We start from the raw sequence: 15,991 nt of genomic DNA, 5'->3' as shown, positions 1-15,991 counted from the left end.
ATAATACTGCTAATACTATATCATCTAATATTTCTGTATATAATAAAAACATTAACCTTTAAAGTGATCTTGAAGTCATTTTGTTGTTTGGTCAATTCTGACCTCAACTTTTCAAGATCTGGTCTTTCTGCCTTTACTACTTCTGCCAAAAGCTGTTCCTCAAGACCATCTCGTGTGACTGTAAAGTTAATGAGCGTTGTCTGAGCCTGCATCTCAGGCTTATAATGAGGATTGGCTAGCTTCGTCTGCAATATTAAGCGGAACTGAGGATTGAAGTCCATCTCCTTATCGCCGATCTTAATTGCACGACCCCTTTTGATCAAATTACGTCCAAGTAGGGGATCTAGTACTGCATCCACCTAGAACAAGACAGTGTTAAAATCAGCGACTGTTAAATAGGGGTATCCAAGCAAATAAAAGAGTAGTATACTATGTTTAATATTTGTGAAATACGTAGAGATTCAGAAGCATAATGCTTTCCTTCTCTTTAAACCTCTCACGGTAGTAATTCGTGAGCAGCATCCAGCCTCGTTTCTGACGTTTCTCCGTTGTATTTACGACAAACATCAGCAAGCAGTATGTGGTACTGTTCACAATGCGATACTGTTGTGTTTCAAAAATTAAATTACTGTGATGTTATTATTAGTCACATACCATCGACCGGGTATACTTTACACAAGGAGGGTAACTTTACACATTTCTAGAAAAATGGTATATAACAGCTTTAATAATGGCACACACTTCAGTCTACTATACACATGTGCTGTTGTCACAGAATCAGTTCCACGGAGTTGCTACACATTGTCTGTAATGTGCTGCCTTCTAAACATTTTTCTAGAAATGTGTAAAGTTACCCCCTTGTGTAAAGTATACCCGGTCGACGGTATGTTAATACTTCAACAATTAAATATAACATTACTAGTAAATAATAATAATAATAATAATAATAATAATAATAATCACTAAACACTAATAAGTGGTTTTTGTGATTCTTCTACCCATTTGCCAGTCGCCCTGGCACACTGAGAGGTCACTACGCCCGTGAGTGCCTCACCACTGAAGATGTCTACCACAGCTGTAGACGAAACGTCCGGACGTAATATCGCCAGTAGACTATTAGCCTGGAAAACACTTTCCCCATTGATGTCGGCGATGAAAGCCTACATTCAAAGAGTGATTACAGTTTATGCATCAACACCAAAATTGGACAATGGACCAATGGTCAATAGTGCTGTTCACGGATGAGTCGCGATTTTGTCTTTGGTCACTTGATGGTATAGAGAAATATGGAGAAAGCATGAGCAGCAACCTTGAAACTTCTCTGAGGGAACACTGTTTGAAGATGGCTTGTTCATGATATGAGGCAATATCAGCTTTGGGGCCCAGAGAGAGATTGTTTTCGTCGACGTAGATGATCTCAATGTACAGCTACATAGTGGAGATATTAGCAAACCATGTAATCCCTTTCGCTCCTTTGTCAGTGAAAATTTCATCCATATTCAACACAACGTCCCCTATACTGCTCACTGCATGATGGACTATCTTCTTGATATCAAACCTAGACTGGCCACCACGCAACCCGGACTTAATTCCTATTGAATACTTGTGGGATATGCTCGGCCAAAGTGTCCATCATCGAAACTTTGATACATTTAACGAAATGCAGGCAGTATTGCAGGAGTAGAAGAACCTCATCCTTCAGGTAATGTTGAAGTCCTCGATGGCCAGCATGCCATGACAAGTGGAGGGTATCATCATCATCAGAGATGGTAACACATTATATTAGGACAAGATAAAAGTGTATAGTGAAAGTTTCAGTGCCAAAATCATGTGTTAATGTAAGACTTTGCTTCAATAACTACATGAAATTCATTACTTTAAATGTTGCATAACTTACAACATTTTAGAAGTTTAAGATTAACTGCAAACAGCATTTTGATGACAAGATACATAATAATCCGAGGCACGACAGCCCATGAAGGACCATAACCGACCAGCCGGTTGATGGTCTCACATCCACATGCTGAATTAGAGGTGAACGATCATCCAACTAGAATGGAGATATCGTGTGGTTAGCATGATGATCCCCCCCAGCCATTATAGCTGGCTTTCGTAACTGGATTTCGCTACGTATCGCAGCTCCCCAAGTGCATCACGATGCTGGGTGGGCACTGGTTCCATACACTGGCCGAAATTTCATGAGAAAATTTCTTCCCCCATGAGGATTCGAACCAGCATGCATTCCGTAACGCGAGTCCTAGGCAGGATGCCTTAGACCACTATGCCACAGCGCGGGACGACAAGATACATATCAATATTATATTAACTTTATTTTACAATAAACCATTGTCAAAATGTAGAAAAAGTAAAGAATAAGCAGCCCAGCAAAACAACTGAAGAAACTGGATGAGCAACGATTTCACGAGTTCTGAGGAAGACTAACACGAAGTCGAAACTAGTCAACTTGATAAAAAATTTACTATTTAGTCTTCTTTTTAACACTTGGAAGTTGTTAGTATAGCTAAATTCTTAAGTGATACAAAGTGTTAAAAGTGTGCAATCAAAGATGTATAAAAATGTTATATTTCTTAAAAAAATTAAGTGATCCACTTTTTTTGCCAGTTAATGTAAATCAACTCCAACAACTTTGAGAGACTGTCCTTGAGTTTTATTGACAGTTATTGAAAGGATAATTTTACAGCAAACTGTAAACGTTTAGGCTAAATTGGACAGGAATACCAATTGAAATTAGGAGTATTCACTGGATAAGTAGGCATACAGTGTTTCCAGTGTCAATTTTAGTGATAATTTTTGTTTCAATTAACATTTTTCTTAAAGAGATAATTTGAAGGCTAATGCCACTGCACAAACGTGGAGGATCCAAATTTCTAAATAGTATTATACAAGCCCCAACTTTAATCGTACCATAATACGTGGAATGGCAATTCTGACAGTTTCTTCAGAGTCTATTCAATTTCAAACGAGATCATTTGAAAGCAACACTATCATTTGTGGAGGTCAGAAATGCTCTCTAACAAAGCCATTCGAATTACTTATTGTGTATTCAATGTCAGGATACACTCTTTGAATTAACTCATTTATATTTTGTAGGGGTCCAAAACTGAAAAAAAGTCATAAGAACTTGATGTGGTACATTCTCCTATACTTAAAAGAATTCAGATAACCTGCCTGCAACTTGTTCATTATTTTCAGCCACTCTAACATTAGTTTTTAATGAAAAAGTCCTGATATGTGGCTCCAGTTTTGAGTATTTAAGGCATGCCTCTACTTCGTCAGCTTTCAGTGCCTTTAGGGACAAAATTGGAAGGATTTGTCGAAACTCACTGGGTAAAATTGCAATACTGTATTTTCATCACAGAGGTCTTGAAGTGATCTAGTGAAGAGTGAAGAGCTTATATGGACTCTTTGTGGGCCATTGTATATGGAATTACTTCTATATGAAACAACAATGAATTGTAAATGAATATGAATTATTATTGTTCTTTGTTGAATTTTTTTGATCATTTTGTTTGAAAATTTCTAGTTTACAAAGCATAGCATAATTTTATAATTTATTTAGCATATTATAAGAAATTTATGTTATTGTGGAACATTTTTCCTGAATCCATGTATTCATATTGTATACATTGTACAAGCTGTATTTATTTTGTTATTCAGTGTAATTTGCAAATTATGATACGAATCAGATTGTCAGATTAATAATACAACTTTTGTTACAAATAATCATGTATCTATAAGATAATAGCGATAGTGTGCCGTTGCACACATTACAAATTATAATTCTATTTGAAGCCATATTAATTACTTGGTGCTTGAAGCTCTCTATATACGTTTGACTATGTAACCAACATAATGTAAGCTATGCCATAACATTAAGTAAATCATACATGCTTTCTTTCTTAATCTCATGACCATCATCATCATTGTGGATTTAATTATATGTTTAATAGAAAATTGAGTTGTGCAGGAACAACTTTAGAAGTCTACACAATGCAACAACAGTGACATTAGAATTCATGATTCTTCAGTAAAAATCTCTATTTAACTTACTGGTACCATTTATAGTCTACCTAAATGTAATTATACATACCGTCTCTCCAATATTCTCCAATAAAACAGTCGCACCATCAGAGAGAGCATTCTCGATAACATCCAGATAATGTTTGTGAGAAAGTCGTATCACCTATTAAGGAAAGAATGACGCTTTACTGAACTGAATATTAATTTGCATTGGATGGACAAAATTTCGCTACACCATTATATGATATGAAGAGTTCGCGGGAAAAACGATTAATGTCACATTTCTGTTAAGGATTAGATAATGATCTAATTGAGTCTATAACTGCAAGATGTAGTGTTGTTTCTATAGAAAATAAAGGAAAGGATTACTGTATTCGTGGTGATAATTCTCCTTTTTACCATTTTTCATAAGAAAAACATTAAATTTCGCAGTAATCCATTGAATTAGATACACCAACCTTAAGAAAACTGTAACATTCATAGTTTTTCCCGCGAACTCTTCATATTTATTCCACTGACAAAAACAACACTACAATAAACGTACAACTACATAATTATGTTCTGTCACTCACTAGTGTGTGAGAAGAGTGAACAAAGAACACGTGAAATTATGTGTTCCTTTTGTTGGTGTATCAGCTAAAAGAAAAATTATGTGGTGGCACAGCAAAGTATTGTTCCCTCTATATTATTAAGTAAAATGAAATAATACACATTATCAATTTCACATGTTTGGTTTGTGTAAGGCTAGTGAGAAAATTGATTTTATGTACTTTCATGTATTATTTGACACTTTTCAATTTCAGAAGTGTCACTTCATTTCATTGTTGTTGTTGTTGTTGTTGTTGTTGTTGTATAAAGTAAAAAACATGTTCCTACGTATTTTTACACAGCAACGTGTTACAAACATTTTACAACACGTCTTTTGCAACATTAGTTTAAAAAAATTAAAAACACATCAAACTAATTCATAGGTGGAGTTATGCCCCCCAAACTTGTCTGAACTCTTTTTTTTTCTATTAACATTAGAAAATATTGAATTCAAAAGATTTTTTTTTTATGATTAAGTTTTTGTGCTTAAATTGATGAAATAATGTCTTCAGATCTTGTGTCTGGACTATAATATTTATTTTAAATTTCTGATGTAAAAGAATTCCTATATCTCATTTGAGAAATGGGAGCACTGTAATGTTCCTTTTGTAAGAGTCTATACTCATGTGTTAGAAGTCTGCAGGTGTTCAGGCCGCCACTTGGAGATGTATGAATAACATACTGCAGAACAATGCAGAAAAAAGAAAGTGATCCCGGTAGAATGTGTAAACTTAAAGACGAGATTAAATAAAATAATTAGAGTTTACATTTCATATATCATCTTCAGGAGGGTAAGCTTCGTATAAAAAAATTTCTGTTAGCACTGTTACGTAGTTTTATTGATGTATGCATGTGTTTCTATATGAGAGAGAAAATTTGTAGTAGACCTACTGCACTGTTCAAGCCCTAACATCTCGGATATGGACGTAACACTGTAAGAAACATGCCCCCCGAAAATACCTTTATTAAATGATCATATTCCGATATACTGTACCACTGTCAAGCTGTAACGGGGGGAGGAGGTAAATGTAAATGATGTCCCCCATAACTCTGTTAACATTAACGTTAAAAGGTGCAAGAACTTAAACTGAGTGATCCAGTAGATTTTGTGAATGGTTTTTGAGTGAAGTGCATGTCTGAGAAATTGATCCTAATCACATTTTATTTTCAGATGAAGCTTGGTTCCAGTTACATAGTTATGATAAAACGAAAAACAACCAATATTGGAGTTCCGAAAAACCTAATCTACTTCATACTGAACATCTTCATGACCAAAAAATTTGAGCGTGGTACATGTTTAGCAGTGACAGAATAATAAGCCTTTTTTTTTTTTTTTTTAAAGAAACGATTAATAGTGATAGATATGAGCAAAACATTTTTCAATCCTTTTTTGCTGAATGTCATCAAGAACAATGTAAAAAGATAAAAGTTCCTCCTTTAGATACCATGAGGACACTTGGAGGACATGAAGGTAAAGCTCCATGCTTCCATGACCTCAGGACAACAATATGGGATATATTATTTCTATCAGATCATGATAGAAAATAGGTAACAAGCAGGCAGAGCATTTCCATTCCCAAACGTACAGTGGATCGAGTAGTTCCTTCTTGTACATCTATTACGTCACGTGGATGCATAAGCAGGGTAGAATTGCAAGCAGGTATGTATGGGGTCATTAAATAACAAAATTATGTAATGTATTATAAACATGTAACGTCATATGACAGAAAGAACATTCCCTTAGTTTAAACAAATTTTATGTGATGTTCGTAAAAGATTTGCATTTCATAACCTCAGAATATATGTTTCCATTCACTGCAGCGGGATAGGTTTTGATAAATGAATTATTTGTATATACTGTGTAAAATGTAAATATTGCTAATTCGTATATTGATTTTTGTTACTATTATTTTGTCCCTGTAACGTCATGTGACGTAGGAAGAACATTTTCTTAGCTTAAACAAATTTTTACTGGCAGTTACAGTGAAAGATATGAATTTCATAATCTTAGAATATATGTTTTTGTTCACTGTAACGGAGTTGATTTCGTTATTAAATATAGAGTATTTGAGGACCGTTTTTGCAAAACTTGCTAACTGAAAAAACTAAATTTTACAGGAGAGACAAAACACTGTAGTAAGAAAAATTTTGCTATAACTCTCACATGGCAGAAAGCAAGTTTTGGAAAAATGATTACATTTTGACACACTACAATGAAGAGAAATAATCAAATTTTACTAAGACGCCTTTAACATCATGTAGAGGCCTGCCTTATGTTAACGAATCCATCAAAATCTCAATTTTGCAAATTTTGCAGTTAGCAAGTTTTGCAAAAACGCTCCTCATTTACAGTTAATGTGTATCATGTTTACTATTATGTAGGTGCGAATTAACGGGGGTGGATTGGGGGGAATTTCCCCCCTGTTGGAAAGTTATCCCCCTCTCATAAATTCATATTAACATACCTGCCAGGGATAACTTCTATCCCCCCTCACAAAATATAATTGTTTTAATACGAAGATACTTTATAAAGTATAAAATAAGCAAAGAAAATAATATTGATGTATTATCATCACCAGCAAGCTGACAATCTTATCTTAAGCCTGCTCATGGACATAATTATTATTATGATCAAGATACAAGACAAGCAACTCAGTGCGACCAAGCGTTGAGCCGTATCAATTGAGGATAATAATTATTTTATGTATGGTATTCTCTATCTAGGATTCTATTCCCCCTTCCTCAGAAATCTTAATTCGCACCTTGCTATTATGTTCTATTATTGTATAAACTAGTTCATTATTATTATTATCGATCTAATTATACTTTCTGTCATAGGTAGCACTAATATTTTGTACATATGTTTCGCAGTGTTAGTGCGTTTATATGGTTAAAAAGTAGCTGAACAGACCATTTCAAGTTAGTAGCAAGCCTACTTACAGTTGTCATGCTCCATTATTATTATATAATGAACTAGATTATACCTTTCGTAGGTAGTGTCCTGATGTAAGCATTTAGGGTCAGAGTTTGAACCCTAAAACTCCAGGATATACTAACCGGTAACTTTCCTAACTTGTTTGGGAACGAAAATGCGCTGCCTGGTAATAAGGCACGGGAACCTCATATGTTAATTCTTCATACTACGCAACTAAGTTAAGTCTGCAGCCAGTGAGGGAAAAGTTCAGAGAGCTGCTAGGCAGTTAGTGGACAGAGAATGAAGGAGCATACTAGGAGAGGGACAATGAGACACAAGGGGCATGCACTGATAATGTTGTAGTTCACATTCCTTCAGGCTACAGAGTTAACTCAGTGGCGTATTACGGGATTTTAATGCAAAGATATGAAGTGTATACATACTCGGAGTAAAGAGGACAGTGGACATATTTCAACTCTGCAGAGGGAAACAACGAGAAGGCAACAGAGGGTCGACGTTAGCTACATAAGCGGAGGGAAGGAGCATGAATGGTGGAAGAAAATCATCCCAACTTCAAGGACGGAACAAGTGACTGTCGCAGATCAACACATGGAAACAGAAGTGAATAGTAATGAGTTCAGGAACCCACATACTGACGTACGAGGAAGTGTAAAGATGATGGCGCAGCAAGGAGAAGAAAACAGTAACGTGATCATGCAACGTAAGCGAATTCCTAGTCTCCATACGATGGGGGTAAGGTTAGCGCACTCCAGAAGGAATGCTGACAATAACGGAAGAAACAACATGGGCGCTAGAAAAAAGGCGAGGGGTGATGAAAAGAGAAACCAAGAGTCAGGAAGTGATAGGGAAGAAAGTAGTGTAAAGAATAAGGGTGCAAGTGTAAGTGGAAATCTAGTATGTGAAAGTGAAAGCGTGGGGGGGGGGGAAATAAACGAGGAATAGAAGAAGAAATAAATAGAAAGAAAGACAAAGTCAGAAATAAGGCAGAGACGAACAGTAAAGGAAGGTCAGAATTTGCGACAGTTGAGGATTTAGCAGAGATATTTGATACGGTATGTGTAAAAAAAAAAGTGGGGTTGTGATCAAAAAGTGCAAGTAAAGTGAAAGTGGAAAAGATCGAGAAGTATAGGGGAGAGAGAAAGTGTATAAGCAGATGTGAAAATAAAATATAAGTATTTATAGGAAGTGAGAATAGTGACAATGGATTAGGTGTAAGCAGAATAGTGTGAAAGTGAAAGTGAGCGCAAATAGGAATGAGTGAAAATAGTGAGAAAGGGTTTAGAGAAATGATCAAGTGTCAGCATAAAATTAGTACTAACATTTGAATGTTGGAACAGTAATTGAATAAAAGGTCAAAGAACAAATAGGCAAATAATTCAATATGATAATTTATAGAGAAAAATTGAAATTGAGATTTTAGTGAATAGTAGTTAGAGGAAAAGGGGGGTGTGAAAGGAGTATATAATATTAGATATATTAGGATTAATGATCAAACAGAGAATAGCAAATGAAATGTACGGAAATACTGAAGGGGAGATTGACCAAATAATAAAAAAGGTACATAGCATAATTGGGAGTACGTGTGTAGACGTGTACTGCAAATAATGTGTTATTGTAATAATATGTTAAGGGTGGCACCGGATACAGAAATGTGAGGTACACCATTACATGTAAAGAAGTGCTGTGAAGAAATATATATCATATCATATCATACATACTCGGAGTTCACTGCCATATTTATTCTTGATCCACTTGATACCCTGGAGCTGTGGATCTATCATCAGTGGCCATCTTTCAGAATTTGTAAGGACAGTTGCATTTTCAGAAGACATTCTGTCATTAGGAAGACCTTCATTGTTCCACTGGGCAATTTGTGCATCATCTGTCAATAGGTTCATAGGATCTACATCAGGAGTCACAGGTATTGCAGGGTTTAACGTCTTCAGGAAAGGTTCCCAGTGCTTCTTCAGTAGATCAACTCTGTATGGGCGAGTGAAGCAACCCACATATGAAATGAATGCTGTTACCATCAGAATATCCCCAGGAAGTGTTACTAACTGATTCTTGAAGTTGGCCACACTTTCTCTCCAACGTACATTCTCAGATGCTAAACCATTCACAAGGCGGTTAGCCAAATCTATAGTGGTAGCAGTGGCGTCTGCTTCAGCCTGACATTTAAGTTTAGCGTTTGTTGCTTCTTGGAATTCAGCTGTCAACACAGCAAGTTGTTCTTCTAGGGAAGCAATTTGTGTATTCAGAAACTTTAAACGTTCCTGAGCAGCATTAAGCTCTGCATTTGCTTGTATCAGTGCTTTCCTTTTGGGTTCTACTACAACATAAACATCATAAAATTTGATGATGTTGATCACCCATGCACATAAACCTGCTGCTGCAAATGATTTGCTGACAACTTTTTCTGGGCTGAATTCAGGGTCTTTTATATATTCCTAGGAAGATAAAAAAAGTAAATAAGTAACACTCTTACATGCATGTTATTATAATTATAATTGACTATCTGCAGTTAAAAATGAAAATTAATTAATCAATCATTTCGTAGACTGTCTACTGTGAAAACTGATGACACAATAAAAATATTTTATACATATTCAACTTCAAAGTTATCTTTCCATTTATGGGGTATAATTTTGTTAGCATTGGTGCAACATCTGGAAACAATCCTGAAGAACGTTTTTTTGAAATGGAATGAATTGTAGCTATAATAACAACCTCTACTTTAAGAAAACAAAGAGCCTATGGCCTATATTACGCTATCAGATTTCTGTGTCACAAAATATGATAACATTTTTTATCAAATAACTTATATATGATCAAATGTAAGATTTTGAGTATATAACACTATTATACTAAAGCTTTTATCCTATCTTTCATCACAGTTCTAATAATGGATCCACAACAGTTCTATGCATGTTACTACAGTAGAGCATCGATTATCCGAAACAATTGGTGGGTGTCTGGATAACTGATTTTTCGGATAACCGATCATTTATGAAAACAAATTGTACCGGTGTCATAGAAGCAGTATGAAACAAAGAAACACTGATATTAAACACAAAACTGTACATACAGTATATATTTTGTATCACACGTCTTACAAATAACACAGAAAACTGACTAGCCTAGTATGACAAGTTCAAAACGCCCATAGAAATTGGCCTACAATTTAGGACTCTTTTTTTTTTTTTTTTTTTTTTTTTTGTCGCTAAATCTCGCAAACAGCGCTAGTGAAACTTCTACATGGCACACATGCAAATTCAAATTTGCCAACTGGAACGCTTTTGGTTAACCGATGTTTCGGTTGATTGGTATTCAGATAATCGATGCTCTACTGTACTATAAATGCAGAAATAGTTATTGCATTAATACTAAAGAAGAAATTAAAAAAAAAGTATTGGGTTAGAGATTGGGTAGGGAGAAAAGATATAAAAGGAATCCATCAAAGTCTATTGAGAGAACTTCAGTGTGAAGATGTGAAATCCTACACTAAGTATTTAAGAATGGATGACGAAACATGTCATGTGACTCATAATGTGACATTGAAAGTTTTGTGTTTTTCACAGACCATATGTTTTAATGTTCGCCATTTTCTTTCTTTTATCACAGAATTTATCAAAGGTATGATGATGACCACAACTTTTATCATAAAACTATATCACAACTAGATGTGATCAAAGATGATTTTATCATATATATTTTATGGAACTTATGTGACACAGAAATTTGATAGTGTAATATAGGCCTATGCCAAAGAAACTTGTAATACCAGTAAGTAATGGTCACAATTCGTTAAAATGGAGAAATATGGGAATTTTGCATATTGTCCGCATTTTCTGAGTTTCGGTTATAGTCCTGTGTAGCTTCTGACAATATTTGACATTTGCACAAATGCCTATATGATAGACATCAGCACTAACATCGTAACACATTTCACATAAATAATTTAGCGCTGTTCACACAAGTGTGTGCACAAATTAATTACTTGTAACAAATAAACACTACGCTTATAAGTGATATTTGTATTTACGATACAATCTGGAGTACAGTCGCAATAGTGACGCAGAGTCTATGAAAGTATTGATTATCACCTATTTATAGTATAAATTATCTTAAGATTAATAGGCTGAGATACTTTATATGGTCAAGATATTATGAGGCACTTAACATTATTTAGTATTGAAAAATAAATAAAAATAAAGAAAAGAAGAGAGAAAGGAAAGCAACAAAAGAAAAGGGAGGAAAAGAATTACTGCAATACGAACATATCAAGTTTTGGTGTTAAGAATACTTTTTTCATATAAGGCCAAATACAGAGCTATTATTATCATATGTCCCAGAAAAGAGCAGCCGGACAGCCAGCCGCGCCCTGCATGATTTCTGCCGAGCGCTAACCGTTTCTCCTGTGCAATCGAGCTCCAGTACCCATATGGCATTCAGTGTGCTTAGAAGTCATGTAACAAAACTCTCGATTCAAGTGTACAACGTTAGTGTATAAAGTTTAGTGATTATTGTGTATTTAGGTAGCGCTTAGCAACAAATTCTCACTGTGTGAACGTGGTATATGTATAATAATACATACATAAAAGGCAGAAGGTCGTGTGCGAAAACAAGATGAAAATTTCGAATAAAGTTTCCAAACAGACCTGCGCCTTCTGCCAAAACAATATAGACGACTCGCTAAAGAGATTTAAAGAAAAAGGCTCAGGAAGAATCGAAAATCAAGCAGAAAACGTAGTGTTCTTATGCGGAAAGATTGTCAGTTTATTTCCAACAAGATTCCACCACTGCTCATACAGCTGGCATGTCAATGAGGGAATTGAGGCGTATTTTCGGTACGAGACTAATCAGTAATAATTTGAGGCCTCCACAAAGCCCAGATATAACACCCTGTGACTTTTATTTATGGGGAACACTAAGGTAGGGTTTATAGGAAAAATGCTCATTTTACAGATGAACTAAAAGAATATATACAAGAAGAAATCCAAGCTATCAATGATGTGGAACTTCAGAGTGTTGTTCATTCGTTTATCAGAAGATATCAGTTGTGTGTGGCGGCAAATGGAGGCCATTTTCAGCAATGGCTATGAGCATGGTAAGTCCAAATTACTGAACATTTATTGTTATAGTCCCGTCGCTCTAATTTCCGGCAGCCAATCGCGTTGCAGGTCAGCTACATTTAAACGTGTGCATCTTGTGATTCGCTGATTCATTTCTTAAGGCTCGGTAAATACTTAATATAATCGCCCGCCATTTTAGCTCTTTCGTTGGCAGAAAGCACACGAAGACTTTATTTGTCGCTCAATTATTTGCTGAATTACAATGCGTTTGATTTATAATCATAGGAGCTACGACATGATAATGTTTAACGGTGTGGCAAATAGATTCCTCGTATGGTAACTCGACAACGTAAGAACAAAAATGGCGAACGATACTACCTACCTAGACTTTATAGAGCCTTCACTTTCTAAGACGTAAGCAAAGATGCAGAGTCACGCCGGAAATAACAACGTCGGGACTATAGTACTGTTATATATTGGACAAGCGCTGGAAAAATGGTTATGCGCTCAGCGGAAACCACGCAGGGTACAGCCAACCGACCGGCCAGCTGCTCTTTTCTGGGACGTATGATAATAATACCTCGTACTATGCAAAACTAATGACCAAATGATGATGATAATTAATTTATACTTTTCAATCAAAATTCTATACAGTACTTGATAAAGAAAAGAAAGGTGCAAAAGTCCTACTTGGTCAGTATCTCTCCCACTGACATATAATGATGACAGGTAAAACGAAATTGTTCTGAGAATAACTGCCTATGTCACTATACTTGTCCACAACAAACACCACTGGAGCTCGCCACAATTTGCACCCTAACATAGAAAGTCACTGTAAAGTTTCTTAACTGAAGTATAAAATTTCCTTTTGTGAATACGAATTTCAAATGTTAAACGAAATTAAAAATATGGATATATAATAACTGCATTCACTGTCTACATTTTGCTCAAGAACTCACATGGAGAAAACTATATGTATGAAATTATACGACAACATCTACTGTAACTTCTATTTGAAACCTTTTTAATTGATTTAGCCTTTTCTCTTGAGTAGAACAATATATTCTAAAGGTAAATTGTCAAGAAATTTTAACTTAGGGGTAAATCAAATTAATTAATTAATTAATGTTAATAGCTTTCCTTTCCTAACAATGTAGCCATCATTCTCCAACACTATACTAGCTGTTCTGAGCAGTGATCACAACTCATCTGGTGATAGACTGACAGGAGGGATGCGCAGCATTGACAGCAAGTAATGAACATCTAAGTTTGTATTACTTTAAAATTATTAATAACTAAATGATACATTTCACACATATTTAAAGGAGTTAGCAAAATAATTATCTCGGGCCAATTAATTTTTTAATTTATTAAAGTTAAATCCTTTCTCGTCTATAATTTTAACCACAGTTTTTGTGTGATATAGCGTGTTTACTGAATTAACTAAGCTTATACCAGGCTTGTGAATATGTTTTCTTTATTTAAATCTAACATGTTTAAATATCAATTTTTCATAATTGCAGTATTAGGAACATAATGTTTCTTGTTGATACTTGGGTTACCTGTGTGCTCACAGAGGATCTCATATTAAAGCCAATTCTAATTTAAGAGACGAAAGAATGTCATTTAAAATTCCACGAATGATCCTAAGAACTCTAAAAATGTATAGTAGAAGTTTCAAAAACATAAAATTGTTTAGTCACACGTTAAAAAGTGTTAAAATTAAAAAAAAAAAAAAAGTATATACACTTTTAACACTTTTTAACGTGTGACTAAACAATTTTATGTTTTTAACAACAAAGTGTTAACGTGAACTATAAGCAATGAGAAGTTTCAACTTATTTTACCACTCTTACAGTAAGAAAAAAGGATTCGCAAATTATTTGTACCTGAATAGCTTTGTACACCTCAGGCTGTATGTCTTCTTTAGCATAGTGGATAAGGCTTTCTAAAAAGGCGTCAACTTTGCCCATCATTAATTTGCAAGCCTTCCAACTGCGATCTTTGGGAATACGACCTTTACCAGCAAAAAGAACAAGTACAGCAGCTGTTACATTCACCACTGCAGGAGGAGGTGATCCAAATGACTTCAGCTCTGTAAGATTGGTTTTATTAAGCGTGTTGAGAGCTTCTTGGGCAGCTATGAGTGCAGGTTCAGCTTTGCGCAAGTCTTCCTCACACACTTTCTGCTTAATGGAAACATCTTCTTCAATTACTCGCACTTTTTTCTCTTCCTCTGCAGCAACTGCTTTTTCCTTAGACACCTTTTCCGTTTCAATACCAACAACCTTAATAAATAAAAACAGAAAGCAAACATGTTACAGTTCCATAATCCAATGATAACAATTTTTCTCAACACTGTTCCATTACGTCTGTAAGGAGACTATTGGGCTAACTGGGAATCTTGAATAGTGTCATGAGATGGGAAAGTGTCATTGTGTTTGTGCTAGAAAAGACGCACCCTTTCCTTCCAATAGCATGAAAAACCAAGAGAAATATAGGTATGAGTACAATTAAAAGTAATTACTAAATTTTTGGTATAGATGGCGTTGTATAAAAACAATAGTACAGTACAATTTAATGGAATTATTAAATTATAGCTGCTGCCATAGCTGCTGATGACGACGCATCATGTAAGTTAAATTGTATTCCAATAAAGTATTCAGCAAAGTTTTGATATTGAAATACGTTAGATTGTAATATATAAATATAATTTGTAGAGATTTATACTTTCGAGGTCTATGACGAGAGGTAATAAAAAAATATGTACATGGAGGTCTGGACTTAATTATTATTTTCTTTTAATTTGTGAAATATTTTAATGAAATCTTCTTCTATCACTTCATATTTTACTATAAATTTTACTTTGTCTTTTTGAGGGTTTATTCTGAACTTCTGCGTACAAAGATGACACTTTAGTCAAAATTACATTCACAGAGATATCCTTAGTTAAAAACTGTTAAACAAGGAAGCTGTATTTATGGGATCTCAAAATTATTTCCGTCAATAAAAATTCTTCTTCTTCTTCTTCTTCTTCTTCTTCTTCTTCTTCCTCCTCTTTTTCCAATCCCTAATGCTGTTAGGCGTCGGGTTCACCTCTCTCAGTCCATCTCTTCCAAATCTCTCTATCTTTACAAATTTTCTGTATTTCAACCATTGTCTTTCCACGCTGTTGTGCTATTTTCTCTATAGTATTTTCCCACTTGGTCTACCTCAGTGGTCGTCAGCACTCGCTGAAATGTGCAAAGGGACACGGTGCTGTCCCGTGTGCACTGTCGTGCAACAGGGAGAGATAGAGAGAATACCCGCAGGCAGCTACGGAGTGCTCCCTAGTGCAATGCGTTTTCCGCGGGTA

The 15,991-nt window shown here is 35.1% G+C and overlaps 1 protein-coding gene across 1 annotated transcript in view; it reads right to left on the bottom strand.

Moving 5' to 3' along the window:
• LOC138713647 (dynein beta chain, ciliary-like) overlaps window positions 1-15,991 on the bottom strand; it is a 206,356-nt gene that overhangs the window by 26,464 nt on the left and 163,901 nt on the right. The window contains exons 46-49 of the mRNA XM_069845903.1: window positions 14,526-14,924; window positions 9,283-10,011; window positions 4,112-4,204; window positions 57-359 (exon numbers count right to left, since the gene is read on the bottom strand). Coding sequence (XP_069702004.1) covers window positions 57-359; window positions 4,112-4,204; window positions 9,283-10,011; window positions 14,526-14,924 — 1,524 coding nt within the window. The remainder of the gene's footprint in view (window positions 1-56; window positions 360-4,111; window positions 4,205-9,282; window positions 10,012-14,525; window positions 14,925-15,991) is intronic.

Source organism: Periplaneta americana, chromosome 14 (assembly GCF_040183065.1).
Source record: "Periplaneta americana isolate PAMFEO1 chromosome 14, P.americana_PAMFEO1_priV1, whole genome shotgun sequence".
Lineage (NCBI taxonomy): Eukaryota > Metazoa > Arthropoda > Insecta > Blattodea > Blattidae > Periplaneta > Periplaneta americana.
Note: the sequence above shows the minus strand (reverse complement) of the source record. Positions and strands in the feature narration are given on the sequence as shown.